Here is a 17,949-nt window from a genome sequence, read left to right on the forward strand (position 1 = left end):
CAGATGGATGAGTTTCCAAGCATGGTGTTCACCCATAAAATGGAAGTAATGAGCACCTAGCATGGCATCTTCTTCCCAGCCCCCGCCCTCTGGGCTGCGCTTGGATGCTCAGCTAACCTCTGTCTCTTTTTCTTTGTCTGTCTGTGTCTGTCTGTCTCCCTCTCTCTCTGCCTCTCTTTGTGGAAGGAGGCTCCCCCCCTTCTCTTTCATCCTCTGGATGCGTGCCCCTGTGACGCTGGCCTTCGCCTCCTCTCTGTCTCTCTTTTCTCCTCGTGCCTCTGCCTCCCCCCCATGCCTACCCTGGTGTCTCTGCAGGACCCTCTGGTGGACATGGTGGGGGGCTCTGGGGCAGCCTTGCTGCTCACCTCACTCCTTGATGCATGCGCAGGGCTGGGCCCCGGGCAGGGCGAGCAGGCTGTGACAGTGGCCGTGGTGTTTGGCAGCTCAGGGCCATTGCAGGCCCAGGCCCATACCCGCCTCATCCCCCAGAGCTTCCTGGACCTGCTCCTAGAGATCCAACCACTCACCGTGGGGGTCAACACCACCAACCCCAGCAGTCTTCTCACCCAGATCTGCGGGCTGCTGGGTGCTGCCCGCGTCCAAGGCATCGTCTCTGAGGGCAACGTCGGCACTGAGGCTGTGGCCCAGATCCTGGACATCATCTCCTCCCAGCCCCTCGTGCCTATCCTCAGCATCAGTGGGGGCTCTGCCATGGTCCTCACCCCTAAGATGCCTGTTCAGAATCATGTCCCCTCATCCCTGGAGCCTGGAGCCAGGCTGGGGCTGGGGGAGTGGGGCTGAGTCTGGGCCAGGGAGACACTCAGGTCCTGGGAAGCTGGGTTTGGGTGGGATCAGCAAGGAGGTGGGGGCTCAGGGAGACACGGGTGAGGGAGGAGAAGGCTGTGGGGATGACGTTCCCATGCTCTAGAGGAGAAACTTCCTGGGCTGCTTTGAAATTCGTGTCTGGATGAGGGCTGGGCAGGTGGCAAACCCACCTTTGGTTCTGGGGGCAACCCTGGCCCACCTTCTCCCTGTTTCTCTGGCCTTCCTTGGTCAGGCTCCAGATCCAGGGCAAAGGGCCAGGCTGGGACCTGACGTAGATGACTGGCAGGGGAGGGCATTCCGGGACAGGCACTGCCTGAGGCCTGGGGGTGGCAGGCCCTCGCAGAGCTGGCCGTCCTGTGGGGAGAAAGTTCCAAACACATTCCTGCCCTCACAGCTGGGATAAGCCTCCTGAAGGAAGAACACAGGATGCCGTGCCACAAGGGAGTCTAACGGGGCCCCCTGTGGTTTGGTGGTTGATAAAAGTGCCTTAAGAAATATGTCTAAGCTGAGACCTGGGGGGTGAGGGAGGGTTGATAAGGTGTGTTGATAAGGTGGTGGGGGGCTCCAGGTAGAGGGGGCAGGTGGCAGGTGGTGCGAATGCCCAGGGGTGGGAAGGAGCTTGGGGTTTCTGAGGGACAGAGAGAAGCCTGCAGAAGGTGGTGGGGTCCCAACCACACAGGAAAATATTTGGATTTTACCCTAAGTAACTGCAGAGCTGAGGAAGCTTTTGAGGGGAGAGACTGATCTGATTTGCATTTCTTTTATGATTATTTTTTATTGTAGGGAATTTTGAGCAGACACAAAAGTAGACAATTATAATAATCCCATGTGCCCCTGGCTAAGCACGCCTCACCCTTACCCCCACCCACTTCCCCTCGTCTGTATTATTTTGAAGCAAAGCTCAGACATATTTATATCATCCATAAATACTTCAGTACACATATCTAGATGATAGGGCTTTAAAAATAAAACCACCATACATCATCACATTTAAAAAATAATAAAAATTCCTTATCCTCATTTACAAAAAGGATGTTTTTTACATTTTTGAAAGGGTGTTCAAAATAAAGAAATCAAAGAATATACCTGAAAAGCCACTGATAGGGATCAAAGAATACATCCATAAGTTAAAATTACATATTTTAATATAACAAAAATTGTGTCAATTACCTGCTCATAGTTTAAATGTTGAATTTCTGGCATTTCTTTTGGCTTTGTATCAAGCATGTAATCTCCTGTAAAGAGAAATTGTAAAATTGCATTTTAGAAATGTTTTCTTTCTAATTACGAAGATAATATATTTTAATGATAAATTATAGCAACATGCGACATACAAAAGTGACTCCTCAATCCCATTCAGAGAAAATCAATGTTAACTGTTAGTCACAGTCTCACATAAATTTTTCCAATGTACATCCTACAATGCTTTGGAATTTTTTCTTACCCTTTACAATATATTTGAGCATCTTGCCATGTCACTACAATAAAGCTCTAAAAGGTTTAACCAAGTTTCATCAACAAGTATAAACATTACCTCCACACTTTTCCAAGAACAAGCGTTACCACTCTTCTAAATGTCTGCCATTCTTAGACATAAACAAACTTCTCCTTACATTAAAAAAACTGATATCTTAGCGATTACCTGTGGAAAGAGGGAAGGGGGAGGGGCAACACAGGGGTACGGAACTGAAAGATACAAACAATGATATACTGTATAGCACTTGGAATTATAACCATTATCTTGTAATAATTTTTAACAGAGGATAATCTATAAAAATACTGAATCACTATACTGTATATCTAAAACTAATATAATATTGTAAAGCAACTATACTTCAAAAAGTTTAATAGTTTTTATACATGTACTTTTATTGGTATCACCTTTTAATTAATTAATTAATTAATTTTATTTAAGTATAGTCAGTTTACACTGTGTCAATTTCTGGTGTATAGCATAATGTGCCAGTCATACATATACATACATATATTAATTTTCATATTTTTTTATTATAGATTACTACAAGATATTGAATATAGTTCCCTGTGCTGTACAGAAGAAACCTGTTTATCTATTTTATATATAGTAGTTAATATTTCCAAAGCACAAACTCCCAATTTATCCCTTCCCACCTCCTATCCCCCAGTAACCATAAGTTTGTCATCTATGTCTGTAAGTCTGTTTCTGTTTTGTAAATAAGTTCATTTGTGTCTTTTTTCTTTTTTTAGATTCCACATATGAGTGATATCATATGGTATTTTTCTTTCTTTTTCTGGCTTACTTCACTTAGAATAACGACCTCCAAGTCCACTGATATTGCAAATTGCATTATTTTATTATTTTTTATGGCTGAGTAGTATTCCATTGTACAAATACATCACAGCTTCTTTTTCTAGTCATCTGTTGATGGACATTTAAGTTGTTTCCATGTCTTAGCTATTGTATATAGTGCTGCTATGAACATTGGAGTGCACATATCTTTTAAAATCAGAGTTCCCTCTGGATATATGCTGAGTGGGATTGCTGGATCATAGGGTAAGTCTATGTTTAGTTTTTTGAGGAATCTCCATACTGTTTTCCATAATGGCAGCAGCAAACTACATTCCCACCAACAGTGTAGGAGGGTTCCCTTTTCTCCACATTCTCTCTAGCATTTATCACTTGTGGATCACATTTTTAATACATATATGACTTTTAGTGTATGTGGCACCTTTTAAACATATGTAGCACTATTTTAATATATGCAGTGCCTTTTTAATCTATGTTTTGCCTTTTTAATTATGTATTAACTATATACACTTTTTTCTTTGAATCACTTGCCTATACAAGTTTTACTCTTTTCTTATTGAATTATAAAAGTTATTTTTCTATTAGATGAATTAGAACATTTCCTGTTATATGTGTGGTAAATATTTATTTTCCCCATTTTTTGCCTATTTTCACCATTCAGAAATAATTAGTTTTAATACAGTCAGTTCTCCTATAATGGCTTCTGGGTTGGATGTCATGTTTAGAAAGATATTCACCTTTTCAGAGTCTACAAACATTTCCAAATGCATTCTTCATGTAATTTTATGTTTGCTTTTTTTAATGTTTAAATCTTTAACTTACCTGGAATTTATTTTGATATAAACAGTAACATATGGAACCAACTTCTCATCCAGCCTCCCAAGTCACTAACATGTTGATGAAACTGTTAATATAATCTTTATTTTCTAATTTAATATAAACTTCTAAAGACTGCATCAAGTATTCTCTTAATCTTTCCAACTCTGATAATGAAAGAATTCCTATAAGCATCAATATATTATTATTTATGCTTTTAATTAGAACTTTAAGAGCAAAATCTAGTAGTAATTTTATTCCACCATAGGCACAGGAACTCTAAAAGCACTAAATTAATTGGTTCACAGAAATATATAGCCCTAACAGCATTAAATTAACTGATTCATAGAATTATATAGCCCTAAAAGCATTAAACTAATTGATTCATAGAAATATATATGATATACATACACACACACACTTAACAAATATGTTTGTGTCCTTATCATACATGGCACATTATATATTTATATGATGAGGTTTTAATACATTTAACTGAAAATTATGTTTCGAGTAAGTTTTATACATTATTTATTCAAATGATTGAGAGCATATTTGCTATACTTGTATCCTGTATTTCATTAAAGTTCTGTATTGATCCTGATAACAGACTGTAGTATATGCTTTCCTAACACTTTAGAAGGGTCAGGATGCAGAACACTATATTATTCAATATTAAAATGACTCTAGAAAGGCTATAATTGATTAAAAACTTAAGTGCTAAGAATAGAATAATTTTGGAAAAAAATCCAGTTAAGAACTCCTCTTTTTCTGATGTCAGAAAACCTCTATGGACAAGAGAATAGCCTAGTTGAGAGAGGCAGCCTCTTCAATGGACCTCAATCATCCCCATCTCCTGACAGTCATACCTTTTTATAACCCCCTTCCCTTGAGTGTGGATTGGACTCCCTTCTAGTGAATAAAATGACAGAATTAATGAGATACCACTTCCAAAATAAGAATACAAACTATTGTGGCTTTGGGCACGGTGCTCCCTCATTTGCTCCCTCTGAGGAATGCCAGCTGCCATATTTTGAGCTGTCCTGGAGAGACCTGCATGGAAAGGAGCTGAAGGAGGCCTCTGGGCACAGTGAGGAACTGAGAACCTCAATCCAACAACCTGTGAGGAGCTGAATCCTGCCAATAACCACATAAGCTTGAAAGCAGATCCTCCTGAGTTGGGCTGGAGATGAGACTGCATCCTAGCTGACACACTGAATGCAACTTCATGAGAGAGAGAGACCTTAAGCCAGAATCACTCACCTGCACCCAGCTTCCTGACCTACATGAGATAACAAAGGTTCATTAATTTAAGCAACCAAATTTTCTGCTGATATGTTATGCAGCAATAGATATCTATATTTTTAGGAAAACTTATAATAGAGAGTTAGATTTTTTACAAAACTGAGTTTGAGTTTCTAAGGGAGCAGCTTTCAGCTTCAGATATCTAAGTAAATCATCGCTTACAGATGCTGCTTTATCTCACTTATCTAACCTTTCTATCACAATTGGTCAACAACACTATTTCAAACAAAAATATTGAGAATCTATTCTGTGTTTAGTAACAGGTTAAAGCAAATAACTTGTTTGGAAATGCCTGTTCCCTTAAAGAAGCTAATAATCCAGTTGGGCAAAGAACATATAGGAAACAGAGATTAAGATAATGATAAAGTATAATATAGTGTAAAATGTAATAAATGCCTTAAGCACCAAATGAGTTTGAAAAGAGATGTTGATAAAGCCTGTAGCACTTAGAAATATCCTTTGGAGAGGATCGTATCTAAACCAGATTCAGAAAAATGGACAGAACTTGCCAAGGTAGTGAGAGAAGCAGCATTCTCTGAGGGAGAACAAGCGATGGAAAAAACACACATAAGAAACATCGTGCCATATGGACAGATTATAAGAAGGTGTATACATAAGATTATGTTGTAGAGTGGTGGGAAATATGGCTGGATGGGCAAACTTGATCAGATTGTAGAAAATCATAAATAATACATTAATGAGTTTGGCTATTTGTGAAAAATCATAAGGGATCTTTATGCTTTTAATAAAGCAGACAAGTGAAGGATGAAATTGGTGCTTAGGAAGGTAACAATGTTACATAAGCTAATTTGGAGAGGAGAGGAAACAAAAGAGTCTGCAGTAAACCCTGCTGTGAAGCACCAGCACACAGAGAGAGAAAAGGATTTCAGAGAAAGGATCCATCAGACTTTGCTACTAATGGGATATTCTAGACAAAGAGAAATCAAGGAACAAAAACCTGCAGCTAGCTACATTAAGCCAAAAATGGAAGAGAAGGCTTGGCAGAAGCCCCAGGTGAGCATTTGGAAAAAAGGAGAGACAGTCAACTCTGAACAAAATTAAAATGTTTCCACACTGACCTCCTTTTATTGTATTTGTTTTCAAAAGATGAACATAAGTTATCTTTTGAAAAGTCAGACAGCACCACCATCTCAATAACTATTTTCCTGACTGTGACACACAGTGCTAGTCTCACCATCACACAGACTAGCCTGCATGGTTAAAGTCATGCTGCACGTTCTAGTTTGTGCTATGCTTTTTTACTTTGTCTTCCTACCCATTATCTGCTTTCCACCTGCACCTCCTCCTCACCTTATTACTGAGATCCCCCAGCGCTTCCTAGGTACCCCAGCTTGCCGTGTTCCTCTCCCCACGCTAGAGCCTCCAACAAGCTGTGCCCAGCTCTGGCCCTGCTCTAACACTCTAGGAACAGAAATTTCCAAATTAAAATTCACTCCTCCTCTAACCTTTGCCAGCCAAAATCCCCATTCCCTGTGGTTCCTCAGCTAGGTGCTAGGGAAGCAATTAATTTTACAGTCTTTTGCAATCTTTCTTCTATTGTTTGCTTATTAATTCAAAAGTATCTCTGGTTTCTCCAGAGAACTGGAGTAAGCTCAAGAGGAGAAAATCCACAGAGCTTAGAAAATTAAACCATTTGTTCTGGCAGGATTGGCCTTGAATGAAGTTCGCTTTTGGTGAGGCCGAGTTTTCAGAATCTCTTTCCTCACATCATGCTGGCTCACTCCTCCCCCCTTCCATTAGGATCATACTACTCTCACGACGTCCCTGGCAGCTGAGCCCCCTCATTAAGGAAGTTCAGGCCTCTTTAGGTACCCCGGATCTGGATAGTCTTCATTGATTTTTCTTTTTCCCTAATTAAAAAAATTCTCTATTGTATGTCCTATTTCCTCAGGACTTTGCTAGCTAGATAAATTTAATATACCAAGTTACTTTCTTTTCAAGAAAAATACCATGTTAACGTTTTCATTGTAAAGTACGTTTATGTAGTCACACTGAGTGTATTGCTGACACCTTCAAATAAGCTGTCCGCAGTACATAAGTCAGTGCTTGCTGGATAAGAAAAAAGGGAGAGGAGAAGAAAAAGAAAAGTATAGGAATTTAAAATATACTAAAAACACTTTTGAGGGGTGGAGAGGGAAAGGGGATATATTTTTGAGATTTTTAAAAATCTGACAAGAAGGTGTCCAGATAGAGACAGCTCGTTATCTCACCTTTCTGAGCTCACCTCATCTGTAAATGATGAGGCATTACAACTGACAATGCTTTTATTTCCACTCCAGTCCTACCCTTTTCTACCATTAGTTCCTCCACTCAGACACCCTCTGCCTCTGCTCATGGGTCTCTGCCACTACGTGTTCTTTAGTTATGGGAACTAACAGCAAATGAGCTCATTTTCTCACTGGGCAGTGTAGACAAAGACAAGTAGAGTGATGGCATTAACTAGCAGGGTGGAGGGCAGGTAGGTGGCATCAGCCTCTGACAGCACAGAGAGCAGAGCCAGAAAGCAGTTAGCAGCTGTGGTGTGGTGGCATGATTTAGGTTAGCGCTGTCCAGTAGGAATATAATGCAAACTACAAATGCGAGTCTATGTGTAACTTTAAATTTTTAGTAGCCACATTAAAAAAAGTAAAAAGAAACAGGTGAAATTAATAAATAACATTTTATTTAGCCTAGTAAATTATAAATATTTAATTTCAACACATAATCATTTTAAATAATTATTGATATTTTATATTCTTTTTTGTGTGGGCTAAATCTTTGAAATCCAGGGTGTATTTTACACTTCGAGAACATCTCAGCTCACCCTGGCAATATTTCAAGCGCTCAATATCCACACGTGGCTAGTGACTGCTATACTGGACAGTGCAGGTTTAGGTGACTATGGTCACGATATGAGAACAAAAAAAGTAGGGCAGACAGTGGTTGGACAATGGAAGAGATGAATAGGAAACTGGGCTCAAAAATACACATTTTCTATATAGAGTAGGCATTCAAAAATCTGTTAATATTTGACTACATGTGAACTACTGTTTCCTGTTTGGTCTCAACCAGACATTGCACTTAACATGTTATTTACTCTACGTAAGAAACTAAGATAAATTAAGCGGCCTACCATAGTAAACCCAAACTGTCCTGCTTAGCTCCCAAGACTCTTGAGTTTAGCTGCAGCCTACTAATACAGTCTCCATCCCTAAAACAGTGTGACACACAGCTACCAACCATGGGCAAATTGTACTCCTTCACCATTCTTCCAAATACGTCTTACATGTTTTCACCTCTAGCTTGAGCTTAAAATAGTTTCCACCTACCAAAACATTCTTTCTGCTTCTTTGTAAGGGTTTAGATTCTAACTATATCACACAACTGACAGCAAGGCTCATGTTCCCCATTAAGCCTCCTCCCGCTCTTCGCCGACTCCTCGTACTCGTCTACAGACAAGCTTCTCGAAGCCACCCACACTTGAGCCTTCATTTACTCACCTCTTAGATGCTCTTCACTCACTGCTGCATTTCTGGCCCGTCAGTGTGCTGACGCTGCTTCTGTGACGGTCACAGTAACCTCCACGTTGCCAAATCATGTGGAAAGTACTCTCCAGTATTCAGGACCCTTTCTTGTCCCTTCTCACACGCTCCTTCTCCTGGCTTCACTATGTCACCCTCTCCTGGCTTTTCTCCTGTCTTAGTGGTTACTCCTCCCCTCACTTCTCTATCCTGTGACCCATGCAGTTCAGTGGAGGCAACCTTGCCCCCAAAGGAGCAAAAAACGCTCCTTGGAAGGTGGGGGGAAATTATCTCAGATATTATAATGGTTTGTGGCCTTCAAAGGGTCACAGTACATGAAGAGACAAACAGTGCATCTGTGGTGTTAAAATTTCCTGGAGTGCATGATTTGGACACAAACGTCTACAAAGACTCCTTGGGGAACAATGAAACAAAAGGTGAGAAACACTGCTTTACCCAAATCTTGGCATGCTGGGAAGCTTCAGGGGACAATCCTGGACCCACTTCTGTTCTCTCTCTATACTTCCTCTCTTCATGATCTCACCAATTTCCAAAGATTTAAATACTATTTTTATACGAATGACTCCTAAATTCTTATCTTGAATTTCAGTGTCCCCTGGAACTCATGGTCTCTCAACAACAAAATTTTCCAAGTATTTTGTTTTCTTAATTTGTCCTTTACCTTCTTGCCTAAATTAAATTTGTCCTTTGATGATACTCCCACCCTCTCTAGTGAAAGCTCTTTTCTCTCATACATTCTTACCAGTGAGCCTGGAGGTAGATCAGATATCTATTGCTCCTCATTGTCATTCCTTCTCCCTCTTCTCCCTGAAATGCCGAGTTGCAATACCCGTGCCATCATCTAATACTACCCATTATCCACCCGCCTGACTATAGTCCTCCACCAACTTCTGACTGGTCTTGAGACGTTCTCACTGAATCTCCTCATTTCCAGCTCTTTTTCTGACACAAACCTTGCCATAAATTTCAGTAATTTCAATATTCATAGAGATAACTCATCTGATACCCTGGCCTTTGTTAATTGACATCTTCTCCAACAAAAATCTTCTATTTCACCTTATCTCAGATCTTATGGTCACATGGGTTTGTTATTATCAGGTTCCAAAAATTCTTCAGCTCTATCAGAGCCTATCATCCATTAACCCAATCACATCTTCCTTCCACGTATTTATAGCCTTATTGTCTCTTAATGCAACTTAAATTCTATGGCTCATGTTTATAATCACTCTCTACACATATCTTCAATTTTGTAGACTCTTCAACGTGCTCACTTGGCAAAAACCCAGCTCTGGTTAAATCTCGCTATTCAGACCTGCCCTTGTGCAGCGGAATGTGACTGGAGAAGCCCTGCTGGCTGCTCTCACCAACCTCACAGGTGATGCTGAGGAATCATCCTGCACCTCCCTCCTCACTCGTCTGTGTTACACCTTCCTTCCCATCCTCAACAGCTCCTCCTTCATCCTCACTCTCAGCTGATGGTCTGGTTTCCCATTTCACTGAGAGAAAAAAAAAACAGTCAAAAGACCTTCCAAAAAGCTACCACAACCACCATCTACCCACTTACCTGCATCTATTTTTAATACATCTTATCTTCCTTCCTGTTGCTAAGGATGAACTAGCTGTACTACCTAAGACTAATTCTTCTATTCGTCTCAAGTACTCTTGTCAATTCCTTACCTTTCTCTTTTTAAAAACAGCTTTATTGAAATACAATTCACATACCATATAATTAACCCATTTAAAGTATCAATGTTTTTAAAGTATATTAACAGGATTGTGAAATTAACATGATCTAATTTAAAAAATTTTTGTCTCCCCAACTAAAAGAAATTCTATACCTATTAGCAGTCAGTCTCTACTTCCCTCCTACCTCCCCCGGTTCTAAGCAACCACTGACTTACTCTCTGTCTGTATGCATTTGCCCGTTCTGGACACTTCGTATAAATGGAATCACATAATATGTGGTCTTCTGTGACTTGGCTTCTTTGACTTATCATACCTTTAAAGCTTTTCCATACCTTAGCATGTATCAGTACATCCCTTTTTAAGGCTGAATAATGACTCAGTGTATGGCTACACCACGTTTGCTTACCCATTCATAAATTCATGGATAGCTGGGCTGTTTCTATGTTTTGGCTATTATGAATAATGTTGCTATGAATATTTCAGTACAGGTTTTTGTATGGACATGTATTTTTACTTCTCTTGGGTGAAACTGTAGGTTCCTATGGTAATTCTGTATTTACCTTTTTTTTTTAACATTTTTTATTGATTTATAATCATTTTAAAATGTTGTGTCAAATTCCAGTGTTCAGCACAATTTTTCAGTTATTCATGGGCATATACACACTCATTGTCACATTTTTTTCTCTGTGAGTTATCATAACATTTTGTGTATATTTCCCTGTGCTATACAGTGTAGTCTATTCTACAATTTTGAAATCCCAGTCTATCCCTTCCCACCCTCCACCCCCCTGGTAACCACAAGTCTGTATTCTCTGTCTGTGAGTCTATTTCTGTCCTTTATTTATGCTTTGTTTTTGTTTGTTTGTTTGCTTTTGTTTCTGTTTTTTAGATTCCACATATGAGCGATCTCATATGGTATTTTTCTTTCTCTTTCTGGCTTACTTCGCTTAGAATGACATTCTCCAGGAGCATCCATGTTGCTGCAAATGGCATTATGTTGTCGGTTTTTACGGCTGAGTAGTATTCCATTGTATAAATATACCACATCTTCTTTATCCAGTCACCTGTTGATGGACATTTAGGCTGTTTCCATTTTTTGGCTTGTATTTACCTTTTTAAGGAACTGATAAATCATTTCCCACAGTAGCTGCACTGTGTTACATTCCTGCTGGCTATGTCTGAGGGCTTCTGATTTTCTCTTGTGCCCTTTCCAGTCAGGTTTTCATCCCACGTACTTGTCAAGGTTACTGATTACTTCCCTACAGCTCAATCAATGGTCATTTTTTTAGTCTTCATCCTGCAAAACCTATTAGCAGCGTCTGATTCAGCTGATCTCTCACTTTTCTTTGAAACTCTTCATTTAGATTCTGGGCAATCAGTCTCCTGTTTGTCTTCGACAGAGCTGAACACCCCTATTCTTCCTCTTCTTCAGCTTCTAATCACTGGCATGTCCCAGATTCAGTCCACTCATCTCCTCCCTCCTCTATCTACATTTATTCTATTCGTGATCTCACTCAGTCTAACTACCACTACAAAACTGGGGAGCACAGAAACAGAACATGTCCATCAACACAGGAAGTCTTATTGTACAGTGATGATTTACACTTCTTTTCTGAACTCTACACCCCGCTGCCTCCCTGGTATCTTCACTTGGATGTCCGTAAACATCTCAAAACCAAGCTCCTCAGGTTCCTCCCTAAACATGTTCCTTCCATTTTTTTTCCCGTTTCAATTGATATTAACTCCAACTTTTTGGTTGTTCAAACCAAAAACTACAGGGTAACTAACCCTTGACTTCACTCACACTGCACATTCATCTGATCAGCAAATTCCGTCAGCCCTGTATCCAGAATCTGAGCACAGTTTATAATCTCCACTTCTACCACCCTGTTTGAAGAACCACCACCTTTTGCCAGTGTAACAGCTTCCTGACTGATCTCCCTGCTTCTGTCTTTACCCCCTACCAACTTCTATTTTCAACATAACAGCCAGAGAATTCTAGTGAAACTCAAAGTCAGATCATGTCAATCCTCTGTCCAAAATCCTTGAATGGCTTCCCAGATCACTCACAGCAAAAGTCAAAGTTGCTACAATAGCCTAGCGCCCTATATGATATTACACTATTACCTCACTAATTTCATCTCCTAATACCTTCCCTTGGCATAGTCCTTGGCAGTCATACTGGCTGTTCCTCAAAAGCACCAAGCATATTTCAGCCTTCTCCATGAAATGTAATTCAGAAATCACAAAGTTTAAGAATCACCAAGAGGGGAGCAAGGGGCAGGTGTCATGGGAGGGAAGGAGTGAACCGGAGAGCATCGTCCTGAGAGGAGTGAAGGTGGCAAGAGGGCAGACTGCTTCTCCCACTTAAACAAGGACCAAGATTTTCAGGGTAATCACTTTGATCAGTATGAAGAAAGACATTTGGAAATTGAACAAGCATCACTTGACAAGCCTATAGAACTGGAGAGTATTGGACATCACTTACTCCAGACACATGGGTGGAAGCTGGGCCAGGCATTGGGGAAAATCTCTTCAGGGGAAAACTGATCCCATTCTGATTGTTGTCAAGTATGATGTCATGGGCATGGGTTTGCATGGAAATGGAGCTTGCTTATGCTGAAGATGCTGTGGTACGGCGCCGTGTCCTAGAAGTGGAAAAAGAAGACACAGAAGAACTGAGACATAAGTACAGGGATTATGTTGACAAAGAAAAGGCAATTGCCAAAGCATTGGAAGATCTCAGAGCCAGCTTTTACTGTGAACTTCGTGATAAGCAATATCAGAAACACCAGGAATTTGACAACCATATCAACTCCTATGGTCATGCACACAAGCAGAGATGGAAGGATCTTAAGCAGAGAGAGTTTGCTTGAAATGTATCTTCAAAATCCCGCAAGGATGAGGGGAAACAGGAGAAAGCCCTACGGTGGCTCCATGAGCTGGCAGAGCAAAGAAAACAAGCTGAATGTGCACCTGGAAGTGGCCCGCTACTTGCGGCCTGGGATGTGAATTCTCCACAGATAAAGGAGGCCCTTCACTGCAGTACAAATCACTAATACCACTGGACTGGCACAGGCTCACTGGCTAGCCTCTCAAGGCATCAGCTTTGGCATTAAGAATAATCTGGGGACCCCACTGCAAAAACTGGGGCTGTTATTTTCCTTTGCCAAGAAGGGTCCTGTCAAACTTGAATCAATAGCATCAGTTTTCAGTGACCAGGCAGAGGAAGGGACCTCTGAAGATGGAACAAAAGCTGCTGAGAAGGCTTCTGACTAAGGACTTCAGAAGGTGGGAGACTCTGATGGTAGCAGTAATCTTGATGGTAAAAAAGAGGATGAACACCCTAATGTTGAGAACACCCTTCTTACTTCATTCTTTTTAACTTAGATAATGTTGAGACAAGGATGGAGGGTCCCTTGTCTCAACATTATCTAAGTTAAAAAGAATGAAGTAAGAAGAAGGAGCTGGGGCTGAAGAGCCAGAATACTACCACTACATCCCCCCAGCACAGTGCAAAGTAAAACCTAATCTTCCTTTCCTACTCTTCATGACAGCCAGTGAACAAAGGGAAGGTGATAATAGTACACACCCAAAGAATCACCCAGAGAGCAAAACAAGTAGTTCTCCCAAGCCTAAGGGCTGCGTCAAGCTGGCAGCAAGCCAAGGATTAGAAAAGACCGACGGAAACCAGTGTGGCTGAGCCCACAGAGCGTAGGAGCAAAGCTGAGACAAAGATGACCTCAGGAGGGAATGAAAATGAACAAAGCTTAGAAAGTCAGTCAGAAGGATTCAGAGAGTCTAACCCTTCTAAAGAACCCCCTCAGGCCCCTCCACCAGGGAAAGAAAGCCAGGAGGGGCCTAAACATCCTACTGGTCCCTTCTTTCCAGTTTTGAGCAAAGATGAAAGCACTGCCCTCCACTGGCCATCAGAACTATTAATTTTCACGAAGGCAGACCCTCCATTTCATACAGTTGGAACTCTTTGTACTTTGACTTTAAGCTTTCAAAGAACAACGATGCCAGAGCTAAAGGGACAGAAAAGCCAAAGGACATAGGAGGCTCCTCAAAGGACCGTCTCCAAGGCTGTGATCCTGGTGAGCCAAATAAAAGCATGGAAGAGGGGGATAATGTAGAGCATTCTTCAGGAGGTGGATTGGATGCCCCTGCTTCAGGGTCTGCCTGTAGCAGCCTGAATAAGCAAGAATCCAGAGGCAGCCATGGGTCAGAGACAGAAGACACATGGAAAAGCCTTCCTAGCAAGAAAGAATGATCTGGTAAGTCCCACAGACACAAAATGAAAAAGCAACACAAAAAATCCAGCAAACACAAATGGAAACACAAAGCTGACCCAGAAGAGAAAAGCTCTAAGGCAGAGTCTGGGGAGCAGTCTAAGAAGCGCAAGAAATGAAAACAAAAGAAAAATATGTCATCAGCCCCAGAAGCTTCTGAGCCGGGGCCCAAACCAGAACCGCTGGGAGTGGTAGCCCTGCACCAGCATGAAGACGCAGCGAGCTCAGGACGGTTCCCAGCGGAGACCCCTTCTAGCTGAAGAAGGAAATAGCGGCAAGAAGGGTGAAGGTGGGGCCGGTGGCACCTCCCAAGATCACGGTGAGAGGAAACACAAAGATGAACCTCCAGCTTCATCCTGCCAGCGAGGATCTAGCACCAAACGGAGCAGCCGCTCCAGCCATCGGAGTCGACCCAGCAGAGGAGATGAGGATAGTGATGGTGCTTCGTCACTCCGGCTGCACCTGAAGTCCCCACCCCAGTACAGTGAGGAGGAGGGAGGAGGGGGGAGCAGGGGGTGGAGGAGCCGGGCAGCGAGCACTCCCGCAGCCGCTCAAGGCCTGGCCGGCGCCACTCCTCACGCCGCTCCTCCCGGCCTTCTTACTCAAGTAGCTCAGACGCGTCTTCAGACCAGAGCTGCCAGAGTAGGCCGCGCAGTTCCTCTGGTGACAGCTACAGTGGCTATAGTGACCGATCACGAAGGCACTCCAATAGCTCCCATGACTCGGATGACTCAGACTACGCCAATTCCAAGCACCGGTCCAAAGCGCACAAATACTCATCTTCTGGTGATGACCACAGCCCCAGCTGCGGCCAGTCCCGGCGCCTGGCTCAGAGTCGCACGAGGGGGCGACCGAGGTCCCACAGCTGGCGGAGGAGCCGGAGCTGCAGCAGGGGCCGCGGCCGCACACCTGGAGCCCCTCCCAGAGGTCAGGCTCCAGGAAGGGATCATGGGGTCACGAGAGCCCCGAGGAGAGGCGGTCTGGTTGTCGAGACTTCATTCGCTTTAAAATCTACCGCTCCCAGTCGCCCCACTGTTTCCGATCGGGTTGGGGAGAAGGCCCCGGGGAGAAGAAGAAGATGGCAGAGGGGTAGGCCCACCTTCCCAGAACAGCAACATCGGTGCAGGAAGAGGGTCAGAAAGTGACTGCAGCCCTGAAGACGAGAACTGTCACTGCCAAACTACTGGAGAAGATTCAGTCGAGGAAAGTGGAGAGGAAACCCAGTGTGAGTGAGGAGATGCTGGCCACCCCTAGTAAAGCTGGCTCAAGCTCAAGGACCCTCCACAAGGTCAGTTTGGGTCCAAGCTCCCACCTTCTCTTGGCAGTAAGGCGGTTCTTCCACCGATAGGAAAGCTCCCAGCTTCCTGAAAGCCTAGCACCAAGAAATGTGAAGAGTCTGGCTGAGAAAGGGGGGAGAGCAAGAACAGCCAGAGACAGGAGAAGGGCCTCCAGGGAGCAGAGATGCCCCATCTGGACATCAGCTCCCCTCAGAGGAAACAGCTGGCCCCTTATCAGACCTGCCCCCAGAAGAGCCAGAGTCTGAAGAAGCCACTGCTAATCACCCTGTGGCTCTGCTAGGCTCCCCAGTGCACTCTGACTGCTATCCTGGGGACCCAACCATCACCCATAACTGCTCCCTGACGCCAGTGCTGGGGACACCCTCGAGTCCTGGGAGAGTGGCAGCCAACCAGGCCCTGTGGAATCCAGCTTGCTGCCTACAGCATCAGACCTGGCCCACTTCCCCAGTTATGCACCTCCGGGGTCGGGGGGAAGCCTAGGACTGACTCAGCTGATGGGCCGAGGTGCTTCCCTAGCCCCCCCCAGGGGCTGGAGAAGCACAGCAAGCTCCAGCAGGCCACACAGCACACACCCAGAGCAGCTGCTGGCCCAGCAAGCAAAGGCCTGCTCAGCCTCTGCTGCCCCGGCCCAGCCGCTCCAGCCCGGCAGCCCGTCCACACTCAGCAGCCAGCCACAGCCTCTGCCACCTCCGGCACAGCCGCTCAGCCTGCGTCTTACAGCATCACGCCGCAGCAGCTGCCGCCGCCATCGGCATCCACCCCTACCCTCACCCCAGCACTTGCCCCAGTACATCATACTCCCCAGCCTCACCTGATCCTCATTTCCTTGTCCCACCTTACTCACGCAATTATTCCTGGCCACCCTGCCATCTTTCTCACTAGCCATCCCATCCACATCATTCCCGCCTCAGCGGTCCATCCTGGGCCTTTCACCTTCCGCCCCGTCCCACATGCTGCCCTCTGCCCGGCCCTGCTTGCCTCGTGGCCTGCCGCAGCAGCTGCCACCACCCCCACCTTCACCCACTGCTTCACCCCATCTTCTCAGGTCAGGACCTGCAACACCACCCCAGCCAGGGCATATGAGCTGAGGGATAGAAGTCCAGGTAGGGCCAGGGAAGGTGGCCCATAACTCTTCCTTTGGGAGTGTTGAGCCATTAATACCAGCAAGTAAAAGCTGGGATGGGCTGTCTGACAGCCAAAGAATTGAATTATGACTTGCAGGGGTGGTTTTAGATTTGAGGTTTGCTTTGGGTTTACTCTAAAGGGTTCGCTCTAAAATCTACTGCTATCCCCAAAAGGGATTTTGTTCCCTTTCCCCTTTCTGTTTGCCCCTCCCTCGCCTGTGTTCCTAAGCTACAGCGCACCAGGAAGTGCTACCCGCCCCTCTGCAGCAACCCCGCCCAACTGTCAAGTTGAAATATTCCCCTCCTCCATCTACTTTTTATACTCTGCACTTCTAGCTATAAATTTTAAAACATTTTTCTCCTTTCTGGCTGGTGGGTTGTCTATCTTGTCCTGTCTTCTCAGTGTCTTTGACCTTGGTGGCCTTATTTATCCAGGGTGAGGTGGAAAGGGGGTCTGACCTGGAATTAGATGCCACTCAGGCTGTCATTCAATCCACTTCCCACACAAAGAGTCACACATTTGGCACTGTTGTCCTCGTGTCCGTCACCCCAGAAGAGACACCTGCATATCCCAGAAAAGAAGATGGTGTCATGAATAGAAGCTCTGCAGGACAGAGTCGCCCACGTGCTTCCCCAGAGAGGAGCTCGTGTGTCCAGCGGTTGTATTTTCTTCTGTCACGTTGTTGCCTTCTTAATTTATAGGATTTTTTTAATGTAAACAATCGCACTGAACTCTATAAACATAAATGCTGTTTTTTGTAGTTCATATAAAAA

The 17,949-nt window shown here is 43.7% G+C and overlaps 1 protein-coding gene and 1 pseudogene across 1 annotated transcript; both read left to right on the top strand.

The window, feature by feature from the left end:
* The first annotated feature begins 330 nt into the window (after positions 1-330).
* LOC116150296 (glutamate receptor ionotropic, NMDA 2C-like) lies at positions 331-801 on the top strand. The gene has a single exon (XM_064479580.1). It carries the CDS (start codon positions 331-333, stop codon positions 799-801), a length of 471 nt encoding a protein of 156 aa, XP_064335650.1.
* A 6,882-nt stretch (positions 802-7,683) lies between these two features.
* Positions 7,684-17,134, top strand: LOC135319437 (G patch domain-containing protein 8-like; annotated as a pseudogene).
* The last annotated feature ends 815 nt before the right edge of the window (positions 17,135-17,949 follow it).

Source organism: Camelus dromedarius, chromosome 27 (genome assembly GCF_036321535.1).
Source record: "Camelus dromedarius isolate mCamDro1 chromosome 27, mCamDro1.pat, whole genome shotgun sequence".
Lineage (NCBI taxonomy): Eukaryota > Metazoa > Chordata > Mammalia > Artiodactyla > Camelidae > Camelus > Camelus dromedarius.